The sequence below is a fragment of the Mustelus asterias genome, chromosome 15 (assembly GCF_964213995.1).
Source record: "Mustelus asterias chromosome 15, sMusAst1.hap1.1, whole genome shotgun sequence".
NCBI classification, from domain to species: domain Eukaryota; kingdom Metazoa; phylum Chordata; class Chondrichthyes; order Carcharhiniformes; family Triakidae; genus Mustelus; species Mustelus asterias.
This window is the reverse complement of record NC_135815.1, coordinates 44,116,098-44,136,907: the sequence shown is the minus strand read 5'-3', so window position 1 is coordinate 44,136,907 and position 20,810 is coordinate 44,116,098. Positions and strand designations below refer to the sequence as shown.

The 20,810-nt window shown below is 41.9% G+C and overlaps 1 protein-coding gene across 1 annotated transcript in view; it reads left to right on the top strand.

The window, feature by feature from the left end:
- The window catches only part of hhipl2 (HHIP-like 2), a 34,023-nt gene extending 14,814 nt beyond the window's left edge, over positions 1 to 19,209 (top strand). The window contains 7 exon segments of the mRNA XM_078230466.1: positions 858 to 1,127; positions 1,129 to 1,205; positions 5,810 to 5,936; positions 7,623 to 7,768; positions 10,229 to 10,310; positions 13,178 to 13,260; positions 18,632 to 19,209. Of these exon segments, the coding sequence (XP_078086592.1) occupies positions 858 to 1,127; positions 1,129 to 1,205; positions 5,810 to 5,936; positions 7,623 to 7,768; positions 10,229 to 10,310; positions 13,178 to 13,260; positions 18,632 to 19,209 (1,363 nt within the window).
- The last annotated feature ends 1,601 nt before the right edge of the window (positions 19,210 to 20,810 follow it).

Genomic DNA, 20,810 nt, shown 5'->3' with positions numbered 1-20,810 from the left:
AATGTATACAGGAGCCAAGAACAGGAAATGAGATATAGAGTTGAAGGGCAGGATTTTACCATTTGTTGGATTTCTGGCCTCAACCCCCTGCGTGTAAATGGGTAGAGAGCCTATCCCCATTCCAGCAAGCTGCCCCGCAGCCAGTTAACACCCGGCGGTGCGATAATGGGACCAGAGCAAGACTTCCATCTCCATTCATTAAAGGATTCACAACGTAGGTGGTTAAAGATGTGAAAGGTGTTCAGTTTTAGATTCAGCGGTCGTGCACAAAAATCCAGACATGAAGTAGTTGGAATAAATTGATGGACATAGGGATATGTTTTGGGAGATCACTGTAGATTGGAAAGAAGCTGAAATCTCATGAAGATGAGATATCCTAAGAAGAGTTAATTTGTTGGCATTACACCAGTGTTCATTAAGAAACGAATGGACATGTCTGTGAAAGCGAGTTTTGGTTAACACCTTGTCGAACACCAGGAGAGCTCTGACGAAGGGTCATCTTGACTTGAAACGTTGGCTCTACTCTCTCTCCACAGATGCTGTCAGACCCTCTGAGATTTTCCAGCATTTTTCTGTTTTTGTTTTATTAAGAAATTTTGATTGCATTCACGCATTCTAGATTTATCAGGTGTCAAACTATTATTGCAGATTGTCCTCCTGTTATAGAAACTGCTCAGTATGTTGAAATGGAAAGCAAGTAGATTTAATAATAGTTGGCCACATCATCAGTTTTATAAGCTGACACTTATTCCAATATGTCTGTTCTATACAAGCATTCAAATGAAACATATTTTAAAATTGCAAAAGAAAATCCTTCTGCTGCAACAATTCACAGAACTTTTTTGTTCTGATTGTAGGAGCGTTTTATTGGGCAAAGTCTTACGATTCGATGTTGATGGAAGTTCCAGTAACAGGCCATATCAAATCCCACCGGACAACCCTTTCCTTTATGATCAAAACGCTCGGCCAGAGGTTTATGCATACGGCATGAGAAATGTGTGGCGTTGCTCAGTGGACAGGGGAGGCCCGATAGCAAAGGAAGACAGGGGAAGACTATTCTGTGGTGACGTGGGTCAGAACAAGTATGAAGAAGTTGACATCATTGTAAAAGGAGGCAATTATGGCTGGAGCTAAGGAAGGCTTTGAATGCTATGACACAAAGTTGTGCCAAAATTCATCCTTAGCTATTTTGATTTCCATTTATTGTGCAGCTTTTACAACATATGAATAACTGTTATTGAGTGGCGTTTGCTGTCAGAAACTATTACGAGGTTACTCTTTTGTCGGTAATTTATTTGGCAAACCGCTTTCGTGTTGAGAGTGAAGAAAGCTGCAATACTCTTTCTGTTCCTTAGCTTTATTACAGTGATATTTCTTGGAACTGAGGTGATAGTGCAATGTGATTACTTATCAGGTGGGATTTTATGGCCTCACTCGTCCCAAAACCGTAAAATCCTGCCCAAGGTCAACAGATTTTTCCATGGTCCTCCCCTCGCCCGCTCCGATTCCCGCGGCAGGCGGGATGGTAAAATTCTGGCCCACATGTTTGTACACAAACAAGAAAAGGCTTGCAGGCTCTTCTGTTATGAGCGCAGTATATCTTCTTGGTTGATCCTCCATCTTGCAACTTCTGCGGGAATTTGCTTTGTGTTTGGCGTTTCCATTCACACAAGCATGTGCAAAACCTAATCTGAGCTCGTGCGGATATATTTGGTTACGGTTATGATATTGTGACATGCCATACAGAAATTTAATTGAGTTACTTTTGCTGATGAGAATCTTTCAATCTTCACCTCAGGAGGAACGAACTGAATATGATTAACTAATGAAGTTTTCAGGTTTTCTTTGGTAAACTTTGCTCTTTGGGACCTGAATTATAGGAGACAGTAATTACACAGGTTTAAAACATGTGATTTGGATCTGAAACTATGGGGCCCTGGGATAGGCACCTGGGGCTGGCTTTAATGTACCCCTCCTGAGTATGCTTTCAGTGGGAGGGTACCTAAATTAGGATAGGTGCTCAGCCCACTATCCACCCCTGAACTCACCCCCATAACACGAAAATCGACAGCTCACCCAACATGTTCAAAAATAATTAAGGGTCAATTGAGCTATTAACAAACCAATTGACCCCAGTAATATACTGCTCATGCCATAATATTGTTAGCATGGGTCGGTGGGCAGGAGTGGGTAGGCCTTTTTAAGAAAAATATTTTTAAAAGGGCAGGAAGGAAGAGGGTGTACTACGCTCTGTACATTAAGGACACCACCCCCAAAGATAAATCCTACCTGCCTGCTCTCCAATACTCTGGATCTAACTCAACCTGGGATCCAATGAGCCTTCCTCTTGGGACTGGTTGCAGTCCTGGCACCAACCCATTCTGAGCTCTTGGTCCTGCTGGGACTGCTGGAGCAGCCAACCAGTCAAGCTGACCAACAGCTCCTGAGGGTGGGTCTTCCTCCCCAGTGAGGAGCAGAAGTCGCACTGTTAGTCAATTTAACCCACTCACAGTGTGTTAAAGCTTTTGGGTGGGCTTGCACTGGGCGAGCCGGCTTCCAGGCGACTTTCCTTTAGCCCCTGGATCTAGAGATCAATTTGATCAGACATCTTTAGCATTGTTATACACTAGAAACAATGAGAAACTATGCTAAGTATAACATGATGGTTAACCATAAGGATTTTTTTAAAAATCCAAATAATTCTACCCTAACTCACACCATTGGATGAATTTTATGGGATGGTGATGATGGGTAGCTGGTGTGTGGCACAGATTACCCATTCTCTCGGCACTATGTCGACCAGAAGTCTGGCTGCTCTGCAGTAATAATACTCTGGAGATGGCCTTAATTAGTTAAGAGTGGGACTAACGCCCCTGAGTCTCGCTGTAAAGTGCTGTTGATAAATCTGAGTGGCCTACAGATCTAAACTTCCAGCAGCATCAGGATCAAGTAGTGGCCACACTTGGCCTTTTGGTTAAGATCAAGTGTGGTATCCGTTATTATCCTCTGGCTACGATCAAGCTTCAGATCATGTCTGAGATCAGGTGCAATGTCTTTTCTTGTCAGCTTGGATCTTGTATGTTTCTCTTATGGGGACCATGAATTGGATTCAATTTGAATTTAAATTCTTTATTAGAGCTAGCAAGGAGATGGATTAAGGGCTTGCCCTGTCCACTCTGCGCATTAGCTTTGTATCTTTAAGAATGGAATAATTATTTTTAAGTTCTTGAAAATGAAATGCCATGGATCCTGGAGTTCAGGTAAGTCTGTGGATTTTGGAGGGACCTGCCAGGCAGACCTGTGAAATGGGTCAGGTTTTAGAGATCTGGAGGAAGGATAATGCAGGGGTACAATTTTGGCGCAGGCTCCTGATGAGCTCCAAAGGAGGTATATCTCCCTTTGCTGCCTGCCAGCAGGCTATGCAGTGAAAGCATGGCACGGTAGCACAGTGGTTAGCACTGCTGCTTCACAGCTCCAGGGACCTGGGTTCGATTCCTGGCTTGGGTCACTGTCTGTGTGGAGTTTGCACATTCTCCTCGTGTCTGCGTGGGTTTCCTCCGGGTGCTCTGGTTTCCTCCCACAGTCCAAAGATGTGCGGGTTAGGTTGATTGGCCAAACTAAAATTGCCCCTTAGTGTCCTGGGATGTGTAGATTAGAGGGATTAGCAGGTAAAATATGTAGGGATATGGGGGTAGGGCCTGGGTGGGATTGTGGTCGGTGCAGACTCGATGGGCCGAATAGCCTCTTTCTGTACTGTAGGGTTTCTATGATTTCTATGATCACCATTACCCACCATCCCTTGCAGAAAGATAATTGGCAATGGAAGTGAATTGAGGCCCTTCAGTGACAATTAATTGGTCACTCAAGGGCTTTGAAAGACCAAAGGCAGGGGCGGGGCCTGCCTGCCCTCAATTTGAGGGAATGGACAGGGAGGGGGTTGTTTGCTGGCCACCTACTTTATTTTACGTGGCTCCCTGACTTCCAATATGCTGGCAGAAGCAGTAAAATTTGTCACTTTAAGCCTACTTTATAGACCAAATTCTATGTGATCCTAATCCGGCACATCTGATCAGAGATCCACTTTCTTAATGGACTTTGAAGACTGTACAGTTTATCTTGGCAAACTTATCAAAGTTGGCAGTTTTCTGGTATGTAGTAACAACATACCAGCTGATGTAACTGACAAAACCTGACACAACCTGAAAAAGAACTGATAGCTCAAAACTGGTTCAGAATATGGACCTATGGCACGCAAAGGCAATGAATTAAACCAAGAGTATTGTGGGACCTGGGCTTGTTATCACCTAATCTGCAAGTGTGCCCAAAATTCCATTCTGTCTTTGCAGCACACAAATGGAAAATTAAAAGCAGCGATGATTTAGAAATTGCTGATATACATGAGCTCTGGGGGCTCATTATATTATATCCATTAGATAATCATATCCATTAAAATATTATATTAGGTAATTATATCCAGAGAACTATGGCTCGCCCACTCCTGTTAGGCTATTTTGATTTTGACACCTGGTTTGGTGCATTTATTGGCATGTAGTAGCTGATAAATCTCTGTAATTAAAAAAAAAATCATTTAAAAAAGTGGTTAAAAGGTGGACTATGATACAATAATGTAAGCTAAGGTAGGATGAAAGGAGGCTTGTGTGGAATATAATCACATACATAGACCTTTTGGGCCGAATGGCCTGTTTCTGTGCTATACGTTCTGCATAATTCTATGGAAAGCATCACTGCAGCCTTAGTCATTATTTTATTTCCAAATTCTGGCAGAAATCTAAAAACAAAGGACAGGAATTTAATACATCTACATAAGGGAACGTTCATCATGAGTTAAAAAAGCAGCAGTCACCCGTGTTGAAGAAAATAAACTTTCACAGAAGACAACAAACAGACTTGTTGAAGAAATATCAGTTTGTGTTTTATATAAATACAAACAAGGACATTCAGAGAAGTTACAACATGAAACACGTCAAATTGTCCCAAACAATCCATGTTGATATTTCTCCTCCATAAAGAACTCTTGAAAAATATGCAAAATAAGCACATCTGTAACTAGAAACCCACAGCTCATCTCTCCGTGTCAAGATTTTGCACAGCAAACAATAAGCAAAGGCTATTTTAGATTTGACAACTAAAGCTCTACCTTTCAAATGACCTGCTTGGTTTGAACTGCAGTGCCTGCTGTAAAGTAGGAAAGCACAGTAAGAAGTCTCACAACACCAGGTTAAAGTCCAACAGGTTTATTTGGTAGCAAATACCATAAGCTTTCAGAGCACTGCCCCTTCGTCCGATGGAGTGGGAAACACAGCAGACAGATCAACAATGTGACAATGGCCAGATAACCAGTTCTTGTGATGTTGGCTGAGGGATAAACATCATCCTGGAGGACCCTGGGGAGATCTCTCTACACTTCTTCATAGTGCCATGTGATCGTTTACGTCCCCCTGAGAGGACAGACTTGCTTTAACGTCCCATGCAGAAAACGACACCTCCAACAGTGCATTTCAACCCTTTTGCATTAGATGTGGGTCTGTGATAGCACTCTTAGCCTCTTCATTAAAGGGGTGTGGATTCATGTCCCACGGCCAGCAGCTTGAACATCAGTTCTCGGCTGCCACTCAAGGGCAGTATTGAGGATATGCTGCACTGTTGGAGATGTCGTTTTCTGAATGAGAGCTTTAGTTGTCAAATCCAAGGGTTGGAATGTTGACTTACAAAGCTGCCATTTGATATGTTGTGCGGTAGCTGTGAATTGAATTTATGCAAAATAATACATTTTTCCCTTACATAACAGATGATACCCTTCCTATTTATGGAAATGATCATAGTATTGGCAAGTCTGTCACGGGTGGTTATGTGTACAGGGGCTGTGAATCACTAAATCTGAATGGTTGGTACATTTTTGGAGATTTCATGAGTGGGTGAGTTGCATTTCAGTCATCTTTGTGCATATGTGAAAAAGCTGCCCTTTTCAGGGATTATTTAGCTATTTTATCAGAATCGTAGAATCCCACAGTGCAGAAGATGGCCATTTGGCCCATTGAGTCTGCACCGATTACAATCCCACCCAGGCCCTATCCCCATACCCCAGGCATTTACCCTAGCTAGTCTCCCTGACACTAAGAGGCAATTTATCATGGCCAATCCACCTAACCCGCGCATCTTTGGACTGTGGGAGGAAACCGGAGCACCCGGAGGAAACCCACGCAGGCACAGGGAGAATGTGCAAACTCCACACAGACAGTCATTCAAGGCCAGGAATCGAACCCTGGTCCCTGGCACTGTGAGGCAGCAGTGCTAACCACTGTGCCACTGTGCCGCTGTGCTGGGTTATTCAGAAGTTGGAAAAAATTATTATACCTGATGATACTGTTCATGGCTATTTTTAGGTGAAGCCTAAAAATAGTAAACTTTTGTCAATCTTCTACTACCTATTATTCATATGTGATGTCTTAGTCCCTCAGGAATATATTTGTGCATTGTCTTGGAGTTCGAGCATTTGGAAAGCTGGAAAGCATTCTGCACCTTATGTCTAAGAAGGAAGCCAAACACTAAAATATAGACAATAGCTACTTGTCCTAAACTTAAGTGTTGGAAATGGCATTATAAGCTCTCACGTTCCAAATATTTCAATTGGAATTCTAGAAATGAATCCATGGGGTGCGATTTTCCAGCCCTTCCCACCGGCGGGACCTTCTGATCCTACTGAAAATGACCCCCCCGCCCACCCCACCAACGACGGGTTCCCCGGCAGTGGGACAGGCAAGCCACGCAAAGCACTGTAGACATCAGCGGGACTGGAAAATCCCACCAGTGGCCAAGGGCCACCTCCACAACTGGAAAATATAATGGGTGGGGTGTTGGGTGGGAGAGGGGGGGCACAGAGCGTTGGTGGTGGGGTAGAAAATCTAGCCCCATGATTTCTCCAAACCAAAGCAGTGAATAAGATAAAAGATATTGGGTAACTAATAGTAATGATCTTTCAAATTAACAATGATCTAGCAATATCTTTCTTGTAGACACTGGGAATAGATGGAAGTAGCAAAGCATTTTTGTTAGATCACACCTCTTGTATCTTCACAATTTTATGTCACATAAATTTGAGAATTTGAACTGAAAGGGCAGAATCTTAACCATTCATGCCGGCGGGATTTTCTGGTCCCACTGCAATCAATGGAGATTTGGTTGGGTGCCAAATTCTCCATCCTCGCTGAAGTGGCAATGGGGCATGAACAGCTGGTAAGATTGCATCCAAAGTCTTGAGTACCCCTGTGTAACTAATGACATAGCTCAGTATCACTGCAATCAGTTTATGTTGATCTATTTATGTAATGGACCTCCCATTTCCTATACAACATCTCCTAAACCATGCTGCCATATTTAATTCTCCATGTTAGCCATTTTTTGTTACAATTTGATAAATCTGCAGTTTAACATGATTTAAAAAATAAAATTTTAACCATTAATGCATGATAACTGTAATCACAATATTTATATTGACATAAAGAAACACAATCAAAGGTTTTTACAAACTGATTGGATCATGCAAATGTAAGCCTTCATTTTATGAAAGTTGGAGTCTCAAACAGATTTTTTTTATTATCCAGTCAATTAATGGCATTACAGGAAGATCTGAAAACCAGAATGTGGAAGAAACAGGATATCTGCATGGGTGCTGACCAAACCTGTTTATTTCCAGGACTGATTAATCACCATCATAAATTTATCATCTCCTTTGCTGAAGATGAAGTAGGTAAGTATAAAGAAACAAATGTGGAGATTTCATTTGTGGAACAAAAAAGGGATTTATTAACTAGTAACTTTCAAGAACTACATGTTTGCAGCTAATTCCAAAATGCCATTGCCCTCGGAGAACTCCTCCCCCTTGGGGTGCTTCCCCACTCTGAGTCCCGATTGATCACCTAGGCCAGGTGACCCTTACCCTGCTGTGTTGCATTTAAAGAGACATTCACCACAGTAAGTAAAGGCAGTCACTTTTAAAATGTGAAGCTAAGTCAACAGGCTCAATGGCCTGTTCCCTAATTATCTAGTCATCTTCAGTACTGTCCAAGGCTTGAAGCAACAAATGAGTGGGATTTAATCAGGATGGTTTGTGATAGTGTTGAACATGGCTGTTTCAGATTTGATTATGTTGGTGCCCCTGTAAAAAGAGAATTTGAACAGTTGGACTGTGATGCTGAAAGGATGATGGTGTATTTACAAGTTAGCATGGTGTGTGACTTGGAGGAGAACTTGCAGTTGATAGAATTGCCATAGACCCCCTGCCCCTTGACCTTCAAGGTGGTGCAGGTAATGGTTCTGAGAGTAGCTGTTAAGGAAACTTCATTGAATTCTGTAGCAAATATATATGCCGCCATTGTGTGTCGATAGAGGGGTAAATGGATATTTGAAATAGTGGTTTGGCTGCTGGTCAAATGTATGTAACTTTCCAACTCAGAAATAAAATGTGTAACATTTGTGTCCATCAAGGTATAGCATTGGTGAATCGGATTAAGGGACTCAATGTCAGCACCAAGCATTGTCCAGACTGGGAGGAAATTGGAGATGTGTTAAACATGCTGTGAACAACATTGAAATTATCAACATCTGGGAGGGTTGAAAAGGTGAGCAAGCAAATTTCTCTATAGAGGTTGTTTCAATCTGGCCAAACATTTTTCAAGTAACTGCATGCTCTGGCTAGACTGAATTTGAACCCAGGACATAGAAATAATAAGATTTACTAAATATATCTTTTATTTCAATTCCATGTAAAATGCTACACAAAATAGTCAGAGACTGGAAACACTGTAGGTTAGATAATATCTACAGAGAATGGAAGGTAGGTTTAATGTTTTAGTTCTGATTTGTTTCAGATTTCCAGTATCTGCAGTATTTTTATACATTAAAATGACAATCTCTTTCTCTGGGTTTCAGGAAAGAGTTTCAATAAAATCGCAAACATTTATAGACATCAATGTTGTAGCAATTAAATATAATTCAAATGTGATTAAATCTAAAAATCAGTTTATTTTGTTCAAAAGCCATACATTTCTATTATAGCCTGAGTGTATGGCTTTATTTAAATATTTCATGTGGAAAATTAGGAATGTTGCTTTTCTGCATCTCTAAAATACAACACTGTTTACGGTAGATAGTGCTGTAAGATATTTGTGTAACCAACTCCTCAATGTGGAGGATGTTAGCCAGTACATCCTGTCCTGAAGTATAACCAGGGCATTAGGACTCCATTATTCATACTTAATCCCAAGATCATCTGGCGGGTTGATCCGCTTACTGCATCTTGAGGATCAAGTGTGAGAATCTGAATATTGTGCATAATACAATTAAAAATGAGCTTTTTTCCTGTTGTTTTTATGCTTTAGGATAGTGACATTATTTAGCAGCTTTCTTCACTTATTATTTAAAAATGTGGAAACTTTGCTCAGGAAATGTACAGTGTTACAGGTCTCTAATGTGATCTCACTACATCTTAGTATCAATGAGCAGATTGTTAAACTCTTAGCTGGGTCAGATTATAGATCCGTCATAACACACAGGAATTTTAGGTTTAAGAAAATCAGAACTATGAGTATTTGAGCATTTAATACCTTAAAATCTTTTATTTTAAGTATATAGGCTCAATCTAATCTAACTTTCATACAAGGAGCTTATGCCACAAATTGACAAATCTGCAATACATTCCAGGTGATGAGCAGGATTCAGTACCTGCACATTGCTTAAACCCAAGGAATAGATTTCAAAATCAATTCATTCAAACTATCAGAAATTTCCTCTTCCTCAAAATAATTAAAATAAAAAATAATTCATTGTTAGCTCAGTAAACAATTGATGAAAGGGAAATTCAACTTGAGTTCAGTTGTCTGATACCATTTGTTACGTAGCCATTTGTAGTTCTTAGTAAGCAGGGGGCTAGTTCCTACAGATTTTTGAACACAAATTAGGCATGCAGTAGAAAGGATTGTATGACTGTTGGAAAATTAGCAAAATAATACATGTGAATGGCAGAGCAGTTAGATAATACTGACTTATTGAATGTTCCAACACAGTGATGCAGACATTGGCACCTAATGATTTATGAATAGACGATACGAATTTATGAACACATCTGTATCATCAAGGTACAAAATTCCTATATTATAGATCAGTCAATAACTAATCTCACTTCCTGAACAATATTTCATAATCTCTTTAGAGGAGTTATACTTCTTGACTATTTCCTTTCCAAGTGCATATGACTCACAAGGAATGATTTACAAGCTCATTGATCCTTCCAGGTTAGTATTCATTTTATGCTCATGACCTTGTCTACAGTAGTTCAACTCAAGTTGTGAGCTATGACTAGTCTGTGCTCATTAGACTACCATGTAACACAGTTCTGTAAAATATAGCAGAAGGCCTCCACTGAAATCATTAGATATTTTAATGATTAATGACTTGAAAATTATTAGGCAATTAGTATCTAAATGTGGGTAATTTGAAAACACATTAGAACCGTTAAAACTCAAACAGTAGAATCTAAAGAAATAATCACTTATATAGGACTAAATCAACTAATTGATTCAGGTAGAATTAATTAGTGGAATTCAATGTCATAGATGATTCTGGTAATATTGCTGAAATATTCACAGAATCATAGAATCCCTACATGCAGAAGAGGCCATTTGGCCCATTGAGTCTGCACTGACTCTCTGACAGAATATCTTATCCAGGTCTTCTATACCCTGTAACCCTACACATTTAGCATGGCCAATCCACCCAACCTGCAAATCTTTGGACTGTGGGAGGAAACCAGAGCACCCAGGGGAAAACCGCGCAGACACGGGGAGACCGTGCAAACTACACACAGCCACCCAAGGCTGGAGTTGAACCCAGGTCCCTGGTGCTGTGAAGTAGCAGTGCTAACCTCTATGCCATCATGCCGCCATATTATGCCTTTAAATTAGCCACTGTCTCTATCACTGTACGTGCTTAATTAGGGTTCAAAATTCATCAATTTACTGAAATGGTAAAGGTTATTTTTTATGTATATCAATAGTTATAACCAAACATAGAGGCTTGTTTAATCCTGTTTGTGAGAACTGTAATCAAGATGAAGATTGAAAGACAGCTATTATTTGTATAGCACCTTTATTATTGCAATTGGTACAAGACGCCTTGCATTGAGAAATGTGGACATCAATGGATAGAAGGGACATTAGGGTAAATGACTTAAAAGATAGTTGAAGAAATGGATTTGGAAAGTTGAAGGGAAGGTGGTACTGTAAGGAGGGACGCGTTAAGCATGTAACTTTAGAGAAAAAGGTGGTGGTAGTTGAAGATTTCATACTTCTGATGTACTGAATAGAGGTCGGTTGCATAGGACACCAGAGATGGAAGACCAATTGACCTGTTCTGGATTATAAATCTGGGGGGGATGGGTTTATGGAATGAAGATGGGGATGATCCATGGCAGTGATTTGCTATTATTTTGGATTCATCACTTTGTTGAGGTGATGGGTGAATGGGCAACAATACTTTGGATCAGTTATCTAGGGTGGAGTTCAGGAAATCTGTAAGGATGATTCTGGAGAAGTCAAGCATGAGAGGCAGATCTTGTTTTCAGCAGTGCTGGTTAAATTTGGTGCTTTTGAGATTGAAGAAGGTAGTTGTCTGATGGGTAGAATTTGGGATGGAAATCCTGATTCAGCCTGAATTATCTCTGGAAAAGGGGATAGAGTCAGAGACAAGGATATGGAATTATGTTGGGGAAGGTTCCAGCTCAATGACTTAATGTCAGCCAATTAATCTAACCACATGAGGACTCACCTGGTCACGTTTACCCTGTGCATATTTGCAGAGTGATGGACATGGGTTTGTTTTTGTGACTCATCATGTTACAAATGATGAGTCACAAAGAGCACATCTGTGTCAGAGGAAGGTCATTGAAGAAAATAAAATTAATATAGAAATTTCAGTGTTCCTGGCAAGGCTAGCATTTATTACCCATCCTTCATTGCCCTTGAGAAGGTGGCTGGGACCATCTTCTTGAATTGCTGCATTCAATGTGGCGGATGCAATCCCATGATGTTGTTAGGTAGGAAATTCCAGAATATTCACCCAGTGATAATGAAAGAATAGAGGTATATATGTCCATGTGAGCATGGGTGTGACTTGAAGGGCAACTTGGAGGTGATGGTGTTCCCATTCACCTGCTGGCCATGTCATTCCAGGTCATGTGTTTTGAGATGCTGCTGAAGATGTCTCGGTGAGTTGCTTCTGTGCATCCTGTGCATTGTGCACACTGCAGCCACAGTAATCCGATTGTAGAGGAGGCAGATGTTTAGCAAGTGAATGGGTGCTGGTCAAGAGGACCATTTTTCTCATTCACCAATGGCAGCTTGCATGTGCCTTCCTAATGGTATAAGCAGCAGTCTGGAAATGGACTGACTTACTACACTGTTAGATAGGAAATGACACGTGAAGTGTAGAGAACTGAAAGCAGGTACGAAAATAAATGGGTCACTGTCTTTGTGGAGTTTTCATGTTCTCCTCGTGTCTGCGTCGGTTTCCTCCGGGTGCTCCGGTTTCCTCCCACAATCAGAAAAATGTGCTGATTAGGACGATTGGCCATGCTAAATTCTCCCCGAGTGTACCCGAACAGGCGTCAGAGTGTGGCGACTAGGGGATTTTCACAGTAATTTCGTTACAGTGTTAATGTAAGCCTACTTGTGACTAATAAATAATCTTTAACTTTAAATAAAACAAATGTTGCAATGCACCATTCCTCGACTGATGCTGAGCAAAAAAACAGAACAATGGGGCAGGATTCTCCAGTCTCATCCGTGGCAGAGGCCACCGCGAACAAGGACAGAAAATTTAGCATTCAGGCCAAAATTCAATTCATTTTCAGTGGCACCGGAAAATCCCAGCCGCGAACAAGGACAGAAGATTTTGGCCTATGTTTCATGGCATGCTATTATAAAAATTTATGGACCAGGATTATTTCATTTCTTTTTAACTATTTAGATATTTTAACTTGGTGATTCTGTTTAAACTTTAAGGATGGGTTGTAAATACTGTGCTTGGGATAACATATGAACCTACAACTACAGGCATATTATTGCAGTCTCTTTCTTATACTGCCTTTTCTTTATGTCTGCAGGGCAGCTGTTCCGGTGAAGTGTAAATACAAGTCAGTTCCAGTCAAAGTCAAGAGCAAACGTAATCGATTTGTGCCACAAGAAAGTATGTCTTGATTATAGCGGAGTTGTTTGTTTAACAAATGCTTTTCTATGTACATTTGTCCAGTATATTTTCAGATAATTTTGTGTAACTCTAATTTATTGGGGGTACAGGAATTTTGTAGAAGGAATAAGGGGCATTCAATCTGTTACATTTTGATAGTTAAACCTACCTAACTCTCTTTCAGCCCATGTGCCTAATTTAGTTTCTTCAACACATTTAATAGCCTCTTACATCCATTTTTGTTGTTATTCCCAAATAGAATTCAACATGGTTCTGTAAATAGATTTGCACTTTACGGAGGTAAAACTCTTATTGATTTCTTTCACTGTTGCGTATAATAATAGCAAAATACCGTGGATGCTGGAAATCTGAAAAATGCTGGATAGACTCAGCAAGTCTAGCAACATCTATGGAGAGAGAAACACAGTTAACACTTTGAGTCTTTATGACCTTTCTACAATTCCAAAGAAGGGTCATACAGACTCAAAAAGTTAACTGTGTTTCTCTCTCCACAGATGCTGCCAGACCTGCTGGATTTTTACAGCATTTTCTGACTGAGCTCAGCCTTCTTGATTAAAGCCTAGAAATCAAGCATGTAGCGCAGACTGCCTGCTCTAAGCAGAAGTCACCCAGGTTTCTGAGTGTTACTTATGTATGTAGGTGGGCATATGCCCCTTTAAGAGAGTGGGCAGGTGACCTGGGGCACCGCTCGGGCAGTCTTGTACTGACTGTGCTACTGTTACGACGTTGAATAAATCATTCCTGCTTGATTTACTTCTCCTTACCTCGTGGTCTATTTTGTAGCCAAAACGTAGCCCTCAAACATTATAGTTACTACCTGCGAGGGAGTAGTAATGCAGGATTGAAGACCCCCAGGAGGCCTGCAGATGAAGCAGGAACAGTGCTCTGCCAGATTGTAGTGACCTCAGAGTACCATCAGGAAATTTGAATAACTGCCCATGCCATCACAATGGCTGGACATGTGGCGCCCATAAAAGTTTGGCCTGCATCAGCAAGCACTTTCCCAGGTCTTGTTTGCGGCTTGATGTAGCTGAATATGGAAAACCCAGCCAGGATACAGGAAAATCCCAGGCTGCAATTAAACCAGTCCCCCCTTCAAGCCTCTCCCAGTATTTCATAAACCCTTTGACCAAATACTGATAGCCTATGTGGGGTCCCGATCCCAAGTCAAGACCAGTTACCAATACCTCATCACCCTAATGGATTTCACTACCAGGATCCCCAAAGCTATTTCCCTCAAGGCAAGGCTGTGAGCGAAGGACTAACCCAGTTCTTCACCTGGGAAGGCCTGCCAACACAGCTCCAACCAGATCAGGGGACCAACTTCAGGTCCCAAGTGTTTCGGGAGGTTATGCCCAGCTTGAGTGCAACCCAGCTGAAGTCCTCACCCCACAGTTCTAGCAGGTGCTAGAGTGTTGTCACCAATCCCTGAAAACCATGGTTCGGCCCTAAAGCTCCAAATATTCCCATAACTGGGCAAGAGCCCCTGTTCACCGCCAGGGGTTCCTGGAACAAATCCATTGGCTTCACTCGAAGTTAACTGATGGACATGAGGTGCAGAGCCCCTTGAAACTGCTAAAGGAGAAATTTCTACAACCAAGGAGGATACTTCCATTTTGGACTATATCTCCAGCTTCAAGGAATGGCTTTTCAACATCTGCCAACAGTCCAGCAGACAATTTAGCCTATTAAGCAGCCAATTGAATACAATTTTACACAACCCATCTGCTTTTTCAGTTGGCGGGTTGGTCAATTAGCCAGGCGGCCATTACCTTTAAGCTGCAACTTCGATCCAGGGCGGGATGAGCTGTCAGGGCGGAAATAAAGTTTGAAAAGGTATTTGGGGATTGTGGTTTGTGTAGGAATGTGCTACCTTTGCATTGTTTTTCCATTGCTAATTATTTTTTTGCAGGTCTGCAGCTCCCTGAGACAGTTCCGCTGTCCCCCTGAGGCAACACGTTAGAAACGCCAGGTCACATCCTCTATTTGCTCCACATCCACCCTTTTCCTGCTTTTCACAGCACGCGTTTCACGTTGGTTGCCTGGTCATTGGCCAGTCAGCATGCAATTGCGTTCCAGGGCCGAAGTTGTTTCGCACCAGCTTCTGGGCTTCCCAAGTTCACGTACTGGACAAGCAAAAAATTTCAGCCAAAGTTTTAAGTCATGGGCTGAATACGGGCAGGGTGCACATGCCTTGAGCAGGACAATAACAATTGTATGCTTAGTTTCATCAGTTCATAAGATATAGGAGCAGAATTAGGCCATTCGGCCCATCGAGTCTGCTCCGCCATTCGATCATGGCTGATATGCTCCTCATCCCCATTTTCCTGCCTTCTTCCCATAACTCTTCAACCCATTACCAATTAAAAATCTGTCTTACTCCTCCTTAAGTTTACTCACTGTTTCAGCATCCATCACACTTTGGGGCAGCAAATTCCACAGATTCACAACCTTTTGGGAGAAGTAGTTTGTCCTCAGCTCTGTTTAAATTTGCTACTCCTTATCCTAAGACTATGACCTCTCACCCTAGAATGCCCCACAAGAGGAAGCATCTGCTCCACGTCTACTTTATCCATACTTCTTATCATCTTATATATCTCAATTTGATCTCTCCTGATTTTTCTAAATTCCAGAGAGTATAGGCCTAAACTGTTTAATCTCTCTTCAGACAACAAACCCCTCATCTCTGGAATCAAGCTAGTAAACCTCCTCTGAACTGCCTCCAATGTCACTACATCTTTCCTCAAATAAGGGGACCAAAACTGTGCACAATATAATTGAGCTCTTCACAGATAATAAAGTTCCATGAGGGAAAAAATCGAGCAGCAATGAATTCCATGAGTAGAAAACTACCCAGGTTTTCACAGGTCACAATTAATCCCCTGAGTTGGGAGTTCAGTTCCTCACAGAGCACAATTAATCTCACAAATTGAGAGTTGAGTTCTCCACTGACTGTGATCACTCACATGAACTGAGAGACAATTTCTTTTACAGAGGACAGTTAACCCTGTGAAATGAAAACTCACCTTATCACAGGGACTGCTCATGATATTCTGTTCTGTTCTCTTCATTATCTATTTTCAAGGTAGACATGTATTAATTCTGTTCCACTTTAGAGGATAGAAATGCAGAGATGTCAGTTGATATGATTCATGATGAGAAGGGAAAAATAATGGTTACCAGCTGGGGTTCCCCAAATTTTAAGTGGAGCAGCAATAAGTGCCCCTTTAACTATGGAATCCAAACTGTTCAGCAAGGGAGAAAATATCCTCTCCCCGGTGAATTACATGACCTCTTGTCTCTGTCCACTGTTAAATCTTGCTGGTGTGTGGTTACTGTGTGGGCTAATGCAGCTGCAAGAAGATGCCCTGCTAACCTAGCATTGCACTATCCAAAACAGATGAACTTTTTACATTTCTCCAAATGCATTGCAGTTTGAATGTAGATCACCATCAGTATCAATGCCGATTCAGATGTTTCATTAAAACAGAATTTCCACATCTCAGATCAGGGTTATAAAATAAAGTTAATTGACTTAGTTGTTTCTCATCAGATATAAATCCACAGTGAAGCATTGCCATTTAATTACATTAGTTGATTTGATTTATTCATGTCACATGTATTGGTACACAGTGAAAAGTATTGTTTCTTGTGTACTATACAAAGCATAGAGAAGGAAAGGAGCGAGTGCAGGATGTAGTGTTACACTCATAGCTAGGGTGTAGAGAAAGATCAATTTAATGTGAGGTAAGTCCATTCAAAAGTCTGATGGTAGCAGGGATGAAGCGTTCTTAAGTCGGTTGGTATGTGTCCTCAGACTTGTGCATCTTTTTCCCGATGGAAGAAGGTGGAAAGCAGTATGTCCGGTGTGCATGGGGTCCTTGATTATGCTGCTGCTTTTCTGAGGCAGTGGGAAGTATAGACAGAGGTTAAGGAATTGTAGGTGCACAGCGTGGGCACGGGTGATGTTATGCTCAAGTAGCTTGGGGACACTGTCAATTGTGTAATTTTGAGATGTCACTGCATTAACTATTATTGCTGCTCCCCACTGTAACAGCTCAGAAGCTAATGCTTCTTCCTAATGCATGGAGCACCTTACCATCGGCTTGCACTGAGCTTCCGTGCCTTCCAGACAAAAAGGGCTTCTCATTGCGACCGTTTCATTTGCAATGACAAGACTCAGGCATGACACAGAGTACCCTAAACCCTCGCCCCTAATACACCTCTAAAGCATTAGGTCAGAAAAATGTAATGCTCAACCTCGGTCAGACATGAGCTGGGGAGTCAGCGTGCTGGCATTAGGCAGACAGGAGACAGACATTCGCAGGATCTCTGAGGAGAATCACAGATTTCTGTTGTACCTGTGTGAAACTGGAACTCCCTGCCTATATGAATCACCCTGTTAATGTCCAGGTCTATGTGTTAAATTCGTCCTGCCTTTTTCTATAACCCTTTGAACCCCACAAACCTCTGACAACTCTGTTTCTCCAATTCTGGGAACATGTGCACCCCCCCTTCCCCTATCCATTTATTTTACTCTGCTATTGGACAGCATGCTTTTTGCTGCTTAGGCACAAATCTTGGGATTCCCTCCCTAGTATGCATCTATATCTCCAGCCCTCTCTTCCTTTAAAATCAAACTATTTGAGCAAACATTTTTTTAGTTGCACTAATGTTTCCTATTTGGCTTGGTGCCAGTTTTGTTTTATTCTTTCATGGGACATGGATGTTGCTGGTTGGCCAGCATTTATTACCCATCCCTAGTTGATAGTCAACCACATTGCTATGGCTCTAGAGTCACATATAGGCCAGACCAGGTAAGTACAGCAGATTTCCTTTCCTAAACAACATTAGTGAACCGGATGGGTTTTTCCGACAATCGACAATGGTTTAATGGTCATCAGCAAATTCTTAAATCCACATTTTTTTTTATTGAATTCAACTTCCACCGGCTCCCGTGGTGGGATTTGAACCTGGATCCTGAGAACATTAGCTGAGTTTCTGGATTAATAGTCTAGTAATAATACCACTAGGCCAACAACTCCCCAGTTTTGTCTGTTGATGCCTCGGAAATAAACACAGTACTCTAGATGTGGTCTAACGAGAGCTTTAAATATCTGCAGCATAATTTTGACCCTTTTGTATTCCAGTCTCCTTAAAAAAAAAAAAAATTCCATGAGCCTTGAGAATTATTTTTTGTAACTAATCTTTAGTAATTTCTGTACATGGACCCCTAAATTTTCCTGCTCATCTGAGTTTCTTATTAATGATTTTGAATGATTAGAAGGAGGTTGTATTTATAACATTTGTTATTGTTTTGAGAGTAGTGAATATTATCTTGATCTTTCAGGGCCGCTAGTGGAAATGAATGACATAATTACTGTCCCGACCGTTCCTTCAAGACAGAGGCTCAAAACAAAGTGCCCTGGAATCACAAAGGCTCCAACTATTACCCGGCGTCCAAGGGCACATGTGATACGAGTAAGGCCTACAAAGAAGAACAATCAAAGGAAACCAGCAACATCCAAACCTTCCCATCAGAAAGTCAAACCACATGTTAAAAAACCCAGGAAAGCACCAGGAATCACACCATGGAGTGCAATAAAAGCAACCAAGTCATCTTATCTAAAGTGGAGTAACACAAGGCAGCAGCCACCATCGGCGAGCAAGCCAACTAAAAAATGGAAGAAGACTTCTCACAAAGTACAAAGAAAGAGAAAGACAAAGAAGAAATATAAAGCCAAGTCAACTAAAAACACAGCAAACTTTTCAGGATTAACTCTTAAAGCCCAGCCGCACAAAAAGAGAGTATCAGTTTCAATAAAGAAAAAGAAAAAAATTCGTACAAAACCCATTTCTGCAGCCAAATCCTTCACAAAGATATCATTAAAAAAGACAACCAAAATAACTAAACGGGCAGGATTTTGATATAGACCTGATAAAGCTGGAAAAAGTGAACAGAATAAGTGCCATTGAAAGACTTCATTGGAATAGCCTCTGTCAATATGAATCTATTTGCTGCAAAGATCCAACTGAGATGTCCCTAATGTGGACGAATAAATCTGTTTGAATTCTAGAACTAAGAGTTCTAGCATATTTGTTATACAGTGTCTGTAAGAGTATTTTTCAACAATAAAGTGATAAATCAATAAACTGTACAATACTCCAGTCTGGATTAATATTTATTTTGGTTATCTTGAAATGCTCCATTACTTTCTGGTAGGTTAGTTGTCAGTGTACGAATAAGTATTTGACGTTTCAAATCTATGGTGTGGAATTTTATGAGATTTTTATTCTAAGTGTCCAGCTAGTGTGAAAATGGGAGAGTTGCTGGTCTGTTTTTTTGGGTGAGTTTTCACACCCAATTTGCCTCTGAAATGATGGGCTGGTCAGTTTCTAGCCAGAAAGGCTGTGGGTAGGATTTAACTCACCAGGCAGCCTGTAGAGGGAGATAATATGCATGTGCAGACTTCTGATGCTGCACATGTGCATTTGCAGTAGCAGGGGTCTGACAGACAGAAAGAGAGCTGTCAGGCCCCTGCTACTGCAGGCAGCCTCAACGAGCTAGCTCCCACCCCGCAATCGTGGGGACCGACAGCCCAAGATGCAGCACTTGCCACTGCCTCCCCTTGTCCACCGCCCAGACCAATTGAGGCCACCGTTCCCTCCCCCATTGATCACAGGCATAGTGGCACTGGGCCTTCCCATCCCCTCTCCCTCCCCCATTGATCACAGGCACAGTGGCACTGGGCCTCCCTTCCCCGCTCCCTCCCCCACCGATTGCAGGCAAAGTGGCAGCAGGCCTCGCCACCCCCCATTGGCCCATTCCCCCATTGGTCTGCCCCCATTGGCCCACCCCCGGCACACACCTATTCCCCCTGGCCCATACCCCATTGGGTCCACTCCAGCACTGCCCAGTGGACGGCACCAAGATGCCCAGTGGACATTGCCCAAGTGCCAGGCTGGCAGTGCCAAGGTGCCAGGGTGGCATTGTCAGTCTGGCACTGCCCAAGGGGCACTCCCGCCTTGCACTTGGCCTCCCCAGGGAGCCTCAGTAGTCTCCAGTTCCACATGCAAGGCCAACATGACTGTCCCCCTGTTCATGGGGAGCAGGTGTTTTACTCATCGGAGAGAACCTCTCCCAGAGAGGCCATAAAGGCAAGCGAGCCTGGATGATTGAGCGCCAGGCTCACTAAACACATGTAAAACACCATTTTAATAAATTTAAATAAATTAATAGCCTCTGGCCCATTACCGGCGAGAGGCTGACCGTGCCAGAAATCCAGGTGTCATAAAATCCCGACAGGCACAAAACAGGCGCCATTCCCTCGAGCCGCTTTATGACCAATTTTATGACAAGTTCCTACCGCAAAACAGGTGAAAAGAGGTCGTAAAATTCCACCCATGGTGTCTATAGGAATCTTATTATTCAAAAAGAATGGATCAGGCAATCATAAGGGACTATTATTGAACAATCCAGCATTGGTAAAATATTGTTTTTTAAGTTGGAGTTTAGAAGGCTGAGGGGG